The 13,834-nt window shown below is 41.1% G+C and overlaps 2 protein-coding genes across 2 annotated transcripts in view; both read right to left on the bottom strand.

The window, feature by feature from the left end:
* Positions 1–13,834, bottom strand: part of LOC131397409 (leukocyte immunoglobulin-like receptor subfamily A member 6) — a 79,479-nt gene that overhangs the window by 13,917 nt on the left and 51,728 nt on the right. The window lies entirely within an intron of this gene.
* Positions 12,558–13,834, bottom strand: part of LOC131397405 (leukocyte immunoglobulin-like receptor subfamily A member 2) — a 52,034-nt gene continuing 50,757 nt past the window's right edge. The window contains exons 7-8 of the mRNA XM_058530250.1: positions 12,861–12,911; positions 12,558–12,712 (exon numbers count right to left, since the gene is read on the bottom strand). Coding sequence (XP_058386233.1) covers positions 12,576–12,712; positions 12,861–12,911 — 188 coding nt within the window. The 3' untranslated portion in view covers positions 12,558–12,575. The remainder of the gene's footprint in view (positions 12,713–12,860; positions 12,912–13,834) is intronic.

Genomic DNA, 13,834 nt, shown 5'->3' with positions numbered 1-13,834 from the left:
CAGGCCAGCCCCAAATTTAGTTTTCTTACCTCTAAAGTAATATAAAGATATTAATACCTCTTGCTGCCTTTTTGAGATATATCCATGATTCGATTTATAATATGGAACATCCTTCTGCCAAATTAACATACATTTACTGTTAATGTTATAAAATGTTTTAGATAAAAAAGCTCATTCTACTATTTTTAAAGCTGTATTAATTGCAAATTGAGTAACATTTGAAAATTTAAAAAAATTCCCACCAAGCATCAGGCAAAATTATTTTGCATTTTTAGCACAGAAAAGAAAATGCAAATTCTAGCCATTAAATTTCTATGTAAAATTTATCTTGACTCACGAGTCAAAACTCAGATATCTCTCTCACTTCCAAACAACCCAGGGAATATATATACAGTCACATGCCACATAATGACATTTGGGTCAACGATGGACCCCACATACGATGGTGATCCCATAAGTTTAGTACCATAGAGCCTAGGTGTGTAGTAGGCTACACCATCTAGGTTTGTGTAATCACTCTGTGATGTTCACACAATGATGAAATCTCCTAATGATGCATTTCTCAGAATATAGGCCCATCATTAAGCCATGCACGGCTCTATAGACACATGCATATATGAAATATGAATGCTCACGTGTACATATATATGTACATATGATGCTGAAGGTACATTGTAATGGCCAAATAATAGTCTCAGAGAAATTATTTCAAGGAAAAAAGTGTGAAATTACCACCGAACCCAAAAGCAGGATATTTACGATAATAATATCAACTCGTGTGGTCTCTCAGCCATCCCTGAACTTCTCATAATGTGAAATAACCACCATTTTGGATCTTATGTTCACCTCTTCTGTGCTATTTTGTAGCTATGCAGTGCAACATTGTGTGTATACTTACCCACACTGTGTTGTGCACTTAACATTTTGTCAAGAGGTTAGATCTCAAGTATCCTCAACATAATAAAATAATTTAAAACAATTCAGGAATATGTAATAAAATGGTCTTGGGGATGATCCATAAAGTAACCTTATAATTAACAAGTACATAATTACATGTTAAGTAATGCGTTAGGAAGTACACCCCATGGAGGTACGGCAGGAGATGACAGGAGATGAAAACTCGTCTAGGACATGATGGAAGACCTTGGTTTGATGAGATGACATTTGAGGAGAGAGCTGAAGGTTGAAAGGGGCTTCCTACCTCAGACAAATGGGAGAGAGATAGAGAATTCCAGGAGGTGGCGATAGCACGTGGAAGGAACCTTTGAGCTGCATTTGGGAATTCCATTCAACATTCTTGATCTATCAATGTGCCTGCTCGTTGGATTCTTCTGTAAACTGGCTGTAACATCTTTCAAGTTCTCGTATTAATAATGAGTTAAATAAACATGGTAACTTGTGTTTATTTTATATCTGTATGATGGTAACAATTTTACCTTTAAAAAATATATTTTACCAACATATATTTAAGAAAAGGAATGTTGGCTGTAAGTTATGCATGTCTGTGTCTTAACTTGCTCCTCTCAGCAGCAGAAAAATGCAGTAACACACGTGCAGTGTTGCATGCACTGCAGAGCTCAGAGCAGCAGACACACGTTTAACATCTAACTGTACAGGTCAAGTTCAGCTTCACTGTGACAATTAGCACAAAGGAGAAAAACAGGGAAATGTGGGGAGAAAACATGACTCTGCTCTTGGCCTCAGATGGTGAGTTTTCTTTATACCAAACATTGCGCTTCATGGACTTCCTTTGAATATTGCAACACCATCCACCCCAGCTTCCTGGAAACAAACCTCTGAGTAATTTCTTTCTCTTCAGTGCCTCTCGTTTCGTTTTTCAGATATCTCCTCCTCATCCTATGCTCCTGCCTTCCAGCTTTAGGGTTCAGTGAGTTGGGTTAGAGCTCTGAATTTAAGGGAAAGCTGACTTTTATTTAAATATTCATCCATTGTCCACTGCCTGTGTGACTTCGGGTAGTTAAGTCCAATCTTTGTGCCTCAGTTTCCCAATTTGGAGCAATTTATAATGAACATCACTGCTCAGAGTTGGTATGGGAGTCAGTGTTGCCCACTTCATGGACAAGGCTCAATCTGTGTTAATTTCCAGACCAGATTAAGACACATGGGAGTTGATGCATGAGAGGATCATGGTGCCCAACTCCACAGTCAAATTGGATGACTGATGTGCCCACTCATGAGCCCTAGCCGGCTCCTAAACACTGAGCAATGCTATTTATAATAGTTCTGAAATATGTAGCCACAGCCAAATGCAGAATAGGAGAAATGAATGTTCTCAACATCGAAAGGGAACCACGACAGATAAATAACACCAAAGCTGAGTGGCCGTTGGTGCCCAGGACGTGCAAGGGGTAATTAGAGAGGGGGTTTCCACTTTGTGTGGACACAGGACAAGACTGCCAGGATCCTCACAGGCAAGGAAGGGATCAGGGCTCTGGAGGGAGTCTGGAATATGTGTTGCCCCCTCCCCAGTTTTTGTGGATGGCACTGGGATATTTCTGCCCACTGGCCTCAGCCCATGGTCAGCATTGAACCACCTCTCCTGCATGTGCACGAAACAGATTCACTGCAGTATAGGCAGACATGGACCCCTGTCCCATGTGTCACTGTGAGGTTTGCACTGGACTCATCCTTGCCAGACACAACCCTGAGTTTGGGAGAGTGGGTGCCACAGGGCAGAAGCAACGGCAAGAATCCCCCTCATCATACCTGACTCCCAGCACAGCCCTGGGAGAAAATCTCTACAGAAAATCAGATATTTGGAAAGTCTTCCAATAAACATGGGCAGCAAAGAGGAGTCCTAATAATGATGGGCAGTGCTACAAAGACAATCTACAGACTCATGAATGGGGGTTATCAAATCCGTGGAAAAAGAATGGCAGGCAAACAGAGGACTTACTTAAATTAAGCATGTGTTTACATATCTGAAAATTAAAGATGAATTTGAATGAATTTTTGAGGCAAGAATATGGGTATGCTATAGAAGAAGCCATTCAGCCACTCTATGTCCTCTAATAATACATTTACATTGAAGGCAATTATTGATATGTAAGGACTTACTACTGCCATTTCATTGGTTGTTTTCTGACTGTTTTATAGTTTTTTGTTTCTTTTTTACTCACGTGAGGTGATAACAAGGTCAGAGAGAGCATATTCACAGAATGTCATCTATGAGAACTTCTGACGTAGAAATCCCACAGGAAAAAGAAGCCACTTTTCCCTTGTGCACTTTCTCCAATTCCCCCTCATTGGGGACAAAGATAAGACCAGGCTTCCCAATTATGGTTCAAACTGGAACCAAGACCTTGTGTGATCACCACACTAATATTTAATGGGGTTGAACCCGATCTCTGAAATAACCCCCACGTCTGCACTGGGGGACTCCATTCTAATTCAGATTCATGGGACACGAAGGGTTCTAAATTTCACATGAACCAATTTTAAACCATTGATTATGTATCCTGTGATATTGGGACAAGTGTTTGTTCAGAGACACAGTTTCTCACCTGGGAAGTAGCTCATTGTCTGTTTGGACTCAAATGAGGCTCATCAGACAGATGGTAATCATATTTTGAAGGAATCTCAATGCCAATACATGAAGTATTTGCTATAAGAGATCAAGAGCAACTTTGGTTGATATTCAGTGTCAAGTGAAAGCTATGGGTTTCTCCACCCTACTTCAATCCCACCTCACTAAATTGTATGGAAAGTAAACATAGCTTATTAATATAAATGTATTATTTACTAGTAATAACAAATGGACTTATGAGTCAACAAATGGACGTCAAGAAGAACATTGTCAGTATTCCAGATGGTGGTTTCCATCTCGAATAAACCCTCAAAATTTCTCTACAGTTTACCACCATCATGGATTCTATGGGATTCTTTTCCTTCCTTTATTTATAGAGATAATTTTGCCTTTCTAAATAATAAATGTTGTCTCCTTTTGAACCGAATGTATGTAAATGAATGATCCTCCACTCACGTGACATAAAATTTCCCTCATTCATTCACTATCTTGATGGAAAATTGATCTATATTACCGTTTGTTGTTGTTTTCTGCATTCAGATATTTTATTATTTTTTATTTAGGCATACTTCACCTATCACATTATTAACTGCATGTAGTTTTAGGTTGTGCATTTTATTGCCATATAATATCCCATGGCATATATGTAACACAGATATTCATTATTTGTGAGATTTGTTTCTTTGGTTTGTGTCTAAAATGAATGACACCTCTGTCAATATCAACATTATCATAAATATATTATTGTTTACATGCATGCATTTTACTACTGGGTGTATGTATATATACAATTATCAGTTAAAAAGAAGAAATACACAGCTCCTCCTTTTAACAGATAATTATCTACTCCCCAAATTGTCGGGAGATAATTGATATCTACCATCAAAAATGACTAAAGCAATTTGTGCTCCTTCCATAAATGTATTGAGATTCTAGATGCTTAGTGTTTTCTGACACAATTGATTTTGCCATTTTTTTTTTGTCTCTAAAATGAATGTACTGGGGTTTTGACAACACAATTTTGTTGACATGGTATTGTGGGGACCTTCTGCAGAGGGAGAGACCAAGACAAGTTAGGGTTAACACATGTGTGGTCAGGGGCTGGCATCCTTGACCAGGAAGAGGTTGAACCAGTCTAAGAACTGTGAGGAATCAGGGAACACTGCACCCTGATCACATAGGGTCTTGTGAACCCTGCAAATATTTCTGGATTTTATCTTTCAGCAGCAGGAAAATTTTCAGTAATGGAATGTATTACCAGATTGTTGTTTTAAGAAGAGCACCACTGGGTAGGGACTGCTCTGGAGGAGGACTACATTGATATAAACAGTGATAAAACTCCACCATTAATCCAACCCGTAGGTGATGAGTCAATCAGTATTCTAAGCGATTTATGAGGATTTATCATTTAACATTTACACTTATCCTACAGCAAAAATACATTCACGGTTGAGTAGGATGAGGCAGCAAGAGTCTTTGTCATTATGGTCTAGAAGGTTTGGGAAGGAGCCTTCTGTGTTCAAACTGGCTCCAGGATCCACCCATGAGAAGACACAAATGTGGTAATTACTCAGGTTGTGTGTGTGTCTGGGGAGGGGAGGTGGTCAACTGCGATGAATTTGCATTGTAGGGAGGAGCCAGGAGCTGGGGCTGGAGAGTTTAGCTCAGCCACATCATCAACCTCACTCACTGTCATATCAGATGGTTGGAATTTACTAGAAGAAAGGAGGAGAGCTGTGGAGTGGAGTGGATTTGTGCAGAGTAGGGTCAGTGAGAGATAAGTTTGGGGCCATCAGAATAGAACACTTCATCAGGGAGTGAGGGCCTGGGGTAGTTGGAAGTGAGGAGGATGATGGGGTGGCACCAACAAGACGTCTTGAGTCTTCAACTGAGCTTGTCTGTGGTGATGGAAAAGGGTCATGGAAAGAAGGGCTCAGGGGCAGAACTGTTGAATTTGTGTTTGTATGTGAATTGGAAGACAGTGAGGAATTGAGGGCTCTTCCACTATCTGCCTTGCTTGGCCAAAGGAGCCAACGGGGTTATCACAGGATGGATGACTCCAAGAGGAGGAGGAGGCTTGGGGAGATGTTTATAATACTGTCAACTGACTCACAGAGGTAGCACCACCTTCCTCCTGGCCTGGGTCTGTGGTTTTGTTTCTCCCAAGAACTTTCTCTCTCTGACTTCCTTGTTTCCGTAAGCAGCATCACCTTCCCTTCATCACTCTCCATCAAAACCTCTGCGTCATTTCTGCCTGCTCACCACCTGTTGTCCCCCAGACTATAAGTCTTCATCTGATACTGTGGATTGTATCTCCATGCTTTGATCAGATGCACTAGTTGGGAACAATCCACAGGTTTGTTGTTGTTTTCCATTTTTCAGTTAATGGTCGTTTAGACTGTTGTCACTTTTTGTCTATTGTGAACAGTTCTGCTATGAACACACTTGCATGTGTTTGTTCTAATACCTGTTTGCAATTTTTTCTTTTCTTTTCTTTATTGTGGCAAGAGCCCTTAACATGAGAACTACAGTCTTTACAAATTTTCATGTACAGTATGGTATTGTTAACTACAGGCACAAAATTGTATGGTAGATCTCTAGAACTTGTTAACATTGCATGAGGGAAACTTAAACCTAGAAGGGGATTTCTGGGTCATATAGTAATTCCGGGTCTAAGTTTTTTGTGTGTGTGTAATGAAGATTAGCCCTGAGCCAACATCCAATGCCAATCCTCCTCTTTTTTGCTGAGGAAGACTGGCGCTGGGCTAACATCCGTGCCCACATTCCTCCACTTTATATGGGATGCCACCACAGCATGGCTTGACACACGGTGCGTCGGTGTGAGCCCTGGCTGCAAACCTGTGAACCCCAGGCAGCTGCACTGGAGCGCCTGCACTTAACCGCTACGCCACCGGCCGGCCCTCCAGGTCTAAGTTTTTAAGGAACTGCCAGACTGCTTTCCACAGTGGCTGAACCATTTCACAAACCCGCCAGCAACGTATGTGGGTTCAGATTTCTCTACCTCCTCAACAACACTTGCTATTTTTTCAAATTATGTCCAATACAGTGGGTGTGAAGTGGTAAATCATTGTAGTTTTACCTGCATTTCCCTAATTGCTAGTGAGCTGACCATCTTCCATATGCTTGCTGTGCACTTGTACATCTTTGTAGAAATCTCTATTCAAATCATTGGACTATTTTTTAATTGAGTCATTGTTTTTGGTTGTTGGGTTAAAAGTATTCTTTATACCTTTATAAAGAATGCCAGATACTAGACCCTGGATACTGGATACTAGACTCCTATTAGATATTTGATTTGAAAATATCCTTTCCAATTTTGTAGGTTGTCTTTTACACTCTTGATAAACATTTTAAAATTTTGTGATGCTCAATTAATCTATTTTTTTCTCTGCTGCTTGTCCTTTAGTGTCATATCTGAGGAACTATCACCAAGTCCAAGTTTATGGAGATTGACTCTGTTTTTCTCTAATAGTTTTATAATTTTAGCTCCTATATTGATCCATTTTGAGACAATCTTTGCATAAGATGTCTGTAAGGGTCCAGCTTCCTTCTTCTGTGTGTAGATATCCAGTTTTCTCAACACAATTTGTTGAAGAGACTATTCTTCCCCCTTTGAGTGGTCTTGGCACCTTCGTCAAAAGTCAGTTGCTCATAGGTATAGGTTTATTTCTTGTCCTTCAATTTTATTTCATGCAAATATATGTCTGTCTTCATGCAAACACCACACGGTTTTGATTCCAGGGGATTTTAGGTAACTTTGAAAGCAGGAAGTGTGAGTTCTTCAACTTTGTTCTCCTTTGTTAAGATTTTTTTGTCTATTGTGGGTCTTTTGCAATTACCATGAATTAGAGAAATGGATTTTTCTTTTCTGCAGAAGCGGCCTTTGTGATTTTGACAGGGATTGAATTGATTTAGCAGATTGTCTTAGAGAGTATTGTCATCTTTACAATGTTAAGTCTTCCAAGCCATGATCCTGAAATGTCTTTCTATTGATTTAAGTCTTGTCAAATTTCCTTCAGCACATTAAAAAAAGGAAAACTACAGTGTATAAGTGTTGCACTTCTTTAGATAAATTCATTCCTAGGTATGTTTTCTTTGCATATTGTTAGGAGTTGAATTGTGTCACCTAAAATGATATGTTGAAGTCTTCAGGGCCACTAACAGTGAATGTGACTTTTTTTGGAAATAGGACGTTCACAGATGTAATCTCATCTTGCAGTACAAGATGAGATCGTACTGAATCTGGATGGGGCCTAATCTTTTTGCCCTTATCAGAAGCAGAGAATAGGCACATAAGGAGAAAGGCATTGAAGACAGGGATGCATGAGGTGACATCAGCCATGTAAAGATGGAGGCAGAGATTGGAGTCAGGCTGCCACAAGCCTAGGTTTGTCTGGGGCCAACAAGTGCTAAGAAGAGACAAAGAATGATTTTTTCCCAAGAGACTCCATAGCAAGCCTGGGCCTTCTGACACATGATTTTGGTTTTCTAGTCTCCAGAATTGTAAGAGAATAAATTTGTTTTAATCCACCTCATTCGTGGTAATGTTATGACAGCCCTAGGAAACTAATAGAGGTGGAGATATATAGTATTTGCATGACTGGGGTCTGGTTTCTGGCAGCCTGGCCTCATTCCTGGATAATTCACTATTTGGCTCTGTGACTCTGAACATGCTGTTGAATCTCTGAACCTCGACTTTTTCATCATGTAAATGTAAACGAGATTAGTAATTTCCTCATGACGTTCATATAAGGAACAAATTTTTTATCACATCGAAAACTTACAAACCTGCATGACACCTCGTTGTTTGAAAGATGTTGAACAGCATTACAGAGATATTTCTATGAGGATGCCATGAAACTCAGCAGTACCATGACCCAGGTCTGGTCCTTACAATACTGTGAGGGAGCTAGATACAGATGGGATCCATTTGGGGACACAAGCCCATGTCTAGCCTGAGGACAGAAGCAGAGAGTGGGGAGTGGGCTATAGAGGCTCCTGACCTGTCACCATCACCTTCAGCGACTCTTTCTATTGGGGACATTTGCATTGCCTGCAGTCACTGTGCACATGCAGTGATAGGGGACTGCTGTCTTGTTCTGGGATCTCAATGTGCTTGGTTATCCTGGAACTCAGTGTGTCCCTTTCTCCAGGCATGGATGGTCACATGATCATTGCTGTGGAAAGAAGGCTGGAAAATCTGGAATCTAGGTGCAGGGAAAGCCCTGAAGGAAATGAGCGACTCTTCAAGTGGCTCACTTTGTTCTTTTCTCTAGAAGGAAGATCTAAGGGAAGGAATTACTGTTTGTGTGGTATCAGCAATTTCAGGGCCTGTCAGTGGAGGTTCTTTTTCGGAACCATTTGTAACTGTCAAATATCATCTCCACTTTAAAGACGACAATACCAAGGCTTAGAGTCACTGTGTCTGTTTTTCAAGGTCAAATCTCCAATGAATTTCTGTGTGTGAATGGAATCCAGATCACCCTAACTCTAGAGTTCGGTACCCCCTTACACAGCTGCCTTCCTTGAAATTACAGAGACTTTTGATGAGACGTAGACCAGGACCACGAAGCCAGGAATGAGGGTCTTGCCAGCTACTCAGGATGATGCTTGCGTAGGACTGAGTTGGGAGGAAGTGAGCCGGAATGGGCAGAAGACAAGAAACAGACTTATTTGTAAATAGATAGTTGTCTTAAACCAGTCTGTTGGAGTCAAATTAATTCACGAGCCTGAGATCATCTTTACAAAGGAGGAGATGACCCCCACCTAATTGTTGTGTGGTGAAGATTCAGCGAAGGGGTGTGTGCAGCACCTAGCCCAGCTTCTGGCACCTAGGAGGCACTCAGAGAATGCTGGTCAGGACCACACTGTGCAATAACTGGATTGTCCATTGCTCTGTGCAGGGCCAGCTTCATGGGTGGTGACCAGTGTGACTGGACGGGGCTCCAAACTCGGTTAACATTCTGCTGTCACCAACTTGAAATTTGTACCTGAGGCCGGGCATTTTCATTTTGTGCTGTGCCCCACAAACTGTGTAGCCAATCTTGCCTCCATGATTTTGATTTTGTGTTTGATTGGCTCATTTTGGCTTGCCAACTTTTTCTTATGTCTAGGCTGAGTGGAGTCGAAAATGGGGAATTCTTCATTCTGGGAACTGAAAGATGGACCAAATTTAGACAAATGAAAGAGGAGGGCTGCAGGGGAGGATACAGCCTTGATTTACTTCAGATTGCAGTATGTGTGTGACGTAAACTTAATTCTCTCAATTTTCCACTTACAGTCAATCCATTCACCCATCCAATCAGTCAAAGTTTACCTACAAATATCAACTATATTCACAAAATTTGCCAAGCATGAAAACTAATATATGTGCTTACCTAACATGCATCCTGTTCCTGATGCCTACTGGTCTTGGGATGTGATGGACATCAAATAATTAAATACAAACTATATGTAATTATACACTATGACAAGTGTTATGTGGAATAAACTGTTGGAGATTGGAGATGAGATAAGAGCGGATCATAACTAGTCTGGACATCACGGAAGGTCGACCTCCAGGAGGTGAAGTGAGAGGATAGGGCTGAGAGATGTGGAGGAGTCTTAGCTGAACTTCACAATAGTGTTGAGAATTCCAGGAAAACGAAAGCAGATAGATAAAGGTCCCCATCTGAAAGGGATAATGGCCGCTGAGTTCCCTGGAGACCCAGTTTTTCTAGAATGAAGTCTGGGCTAATTTCTCTGCATTCCACACCAATTCCACTCCAGGAAACACAGGGTGGGCATGTGAGGACCCAGGCACTGCTCCAGCCCAGCTTGTCAGGTTCAGGGCAGATGAGGGGAGCAGACAGAATCATACAGAACAGATTCAAAAAACATGGCACATGAGAATCTTTGATGTAGGTTTTCTCTAGGAAAGGGGAGCTGCTTCTCTCCCATGACCTCTATCTGTTTCTCCCTGAGTGGTTCCAAGAAAAGACCAGAAAATCTGATTGTGGGTTAGTTTAGAACCAACCCTAGGGATGTGACCCCAAACCACTACCTGATGGGGTTAAACCCCATTTCTGAAATCACCCACAAACACGTTTTGGTTGGATTCATCCCAATTCAGATACTTGGGCCATTGTGGGTTCAGGAACTCACATGAACCTACTTTAAATTCTTAATTACATATGGTCTGGTATTGTTCAAAGTGTTTGTTCAGAGACCCAGTCTGTCACCTAAAGTGGCTCATTGTCTGACTAGATTCAGGTGAGGGGGATCAGGCAGGTGGAGGTCGTGTTTTGAGGAAAACACAATGCCAACATGTGAAGTATTTGCTGTAACAGATCAACAGCCATTTTGTTAGGAATTCGTCACTAGTGTAGGATGTTTCTGTCACCCACCTCACTAAATTGTATGGAAAATAAAGAAACTTTTTAGAATAGAAACTCATGATCCTACAGTAATGACAAGTAGACTTATGAGTCATCAAATGAAAGCTGAGAAGAATATTGCCAGTAGTCCAGAAGGTTCTATGGTTTCCATCTTGAACAAAACCGTACAACTTCACCTTGTTTGTAACCAACGTCAGTCATGGATTTGATGAAATTCTTTCTCTCCTTTATTCGTAGGGTTTATCTTAGGTATAGATTCCTAAATAATACATGATCGTTCCTTTTTAACATGAAGTAAATGGGATAACCCTAAACATGGTTTTTATAATCTTCTTACATTTACTCACTAGCATGTTTGAAGATGGATACACATGACAACTTGAATTTTAGTTTGTTCATTTTCACTGACATATAATATTTGATTTCTTGCATGGAACACCACATTCTCTGTTTATTGGTGCATTTATTCTTAGAGACATTTTGATTAATGTGAATACTTCTCTTGTCAATGTACTTGTGAATCGATCCTGATGCACATGTACACATTTTCTCTAAGGCATATTCTTAAAGAAGAGATGTGTGTCTCTTACTTTAACTAGGTAAGTATAACCTACTCTGTGAATTGATGGGTGTATTGTGCACTCCTACAAGTAGTGATTCAGAATTCTACGTGCTCCCTATTGTCTTCCATATCTGATATTTCCATTTTTCTCTTTGAATCTCACCTGGATGTGCTGGAATTTTAGTCTTATGATTTTGCTGAAATTGTGCCACAGCATCGAAGTAGGAATGATCTTTACATATAAAATACAAGGAAACTTGAGTGCATTTGGGGCTATCAGAGTGGAATTTGAAGTGCCCTTTGGCTTGGACTGTTTTGTGAAAGTTGATTCTGTGCATCACTTCCCAATGCTGCATGAGGGACCTCACATTGGCACCTTAACTTTGACCATGAAGGGAGTATATACACCAGAGAAACTGGAAAATGCCTTGAATCAGTGTTTATAACAATGGGTTTTTCAGGGGCAGTAAGAACCGGGCTGTCACCTCAAACAACAATGTCTTGATTCCCAGTGATGATATTTCTGCAGAAACTACACAGGTAGCATCTGATGAAAAGTGAAGGGCTTGTGGAGTCCAGAGAGGGTGTTAGGGCCTCAGTTTGGATTTACCACTTTCAGGCTGGATATTTGTTAGGCCAATTTATTGATTTGTTGAGATAGATTGCATGCTCTGCATGAACAGATGGAAACTCCTTAGCACAGAAACCAAGGTATACGGTAATTAGAAATTAAGAAGAATGTATTGCATGAAATACACCAAAATATGAAAGTGTGAGGAGGTGTGGATCCAAATCTGCGGTGTGGGAAACATGCTGATTTCACAGAAAGGGGGAAAGACAGGAACCAGTGAATATAACCCAACAGTGGTTGGCAGGACAGTTCCACAGTTTAGTGGCAGAAGAGTCCAGACATTGTCCCTGCACACGAACAATGATTCCTCCACCTCTCAATGACTTGCAGGCAGTTCACACAGCATATGCCCCAGATGCTCTTCCAGAACCTCCTGGGCACACAAGGTTTATTTCCAAGATTCTACCACTCTGGACGGTGCATTGTTCTCTCTTGTGTTTACCTCCTGGCTGCATCCTGGGGTCTTCTCAGGCTGTGTCGAGCCTGAAATAGCAGAATCCCAAGGACCAGCAGGATCAGGGCAGCCACGCCCATCCGGATGAGATTCTCCACTGTGTGATCGTGGGTATGCGAGGCTAGGAATTGTGGGCAAAGAGGTCACAGAGGTCAGGGCAGACCAAACTCACTCCAGGATCCCTGGATGTCCACCCAGGGCACCTGCCTCCCCTTGACAGGACATCACCCTCTGTGCCAACAGCACAACTGAGAATTTCTCCTGCTAACTCTTCTTGGCATTTGAATTGTTTTGTGATGGGCTAATGGTGTCAGCCGCTTCTGAGAACCAAAAATGTGGGATAGAAGGGGATTTGATGCAACTAAAACCTTTCCCCTGTGTTCTTATAATTCCCTCTGTTTCTCATGACATAACCATTATGCAGTCCCTTCAAGAACACTTTATCTGCTGTACTAGATTCCCTCTGTTCTCATTGGATTCTTTCCACCTTTATTTGTTTTTGGAATTTAGACTGCTTCTGAGTCACTTTAGAACAGAGTTTGGACATGTCCCATGAGCTCAGGATTGGTGAGAAAAATGGTCTCGCAATACAGAAATAATTGACATCTTATATGGTCTCTTTTCATTCTGGGATACAGACCATGTAAGCTAACACTTCCAGATATGAAAGCTTCTGTTTATTTAACAACTGAGGACCTAGGATCCATTGATGAGGGGTTGGTAATATATATATGCATACCAGCATAGGTTGTGTTAATTACATGAAATAAATTAGGTAAGAAAGAGGCAAGACAGTTTTGAACACTGTCACAGTGAAAGTTACACTTGGAGATGATATGTAAGCTGAATCCTAAATAGGAGAAGGAGCCTGGGAAAAGCCACGTGAAGACCCAGACAAGGTGTATTTCAGGCTAAAGGAAAAGCAGATGCCAGGAAGATCTAAGTCTGTTCTTCACTTCTGTGAGATGTAGGGAGGGTCCAGAGGAGGAGCCGAGAAACAGGTTCTTGGGGCATTAGAGACAAGCAAGAAAGGACAGGCCAGATGAGGGAGGCTCCATCACCATCATCACCGTCATCATCATCATCATCATCTTCACCGTCATCATCATCATCATCATCATCATCATTTTCTCTCTCTCTTTGGAAGAACTCTGGAAACCTCTGTAAGATTTCAAGGAGAGGAGACTAGTCATTTGATTTTATATTTGAACTTTTTCATGCTAAAATCCCAGGTACGAAAGAG

This window comes from Diceros bicornis, chromosome 34, assembly GCF_020826845.1.
Source record: "Diceros bicornis minor isolate mBicDic1 chromosome 34, mDicBic1.mat.cur, whole genome shotgun sequence".
Classification (NCBI taxonomy): domain Eukaryota; kingdom Metazoa; phylum Chordata; class Mammalia; order Perissodactyla; family Rhinocerotidae; genus Diceros; species Diceros bicornis.
This window is presented reverse-complemented; position numbering and strand designations above follow the sequence as displayed.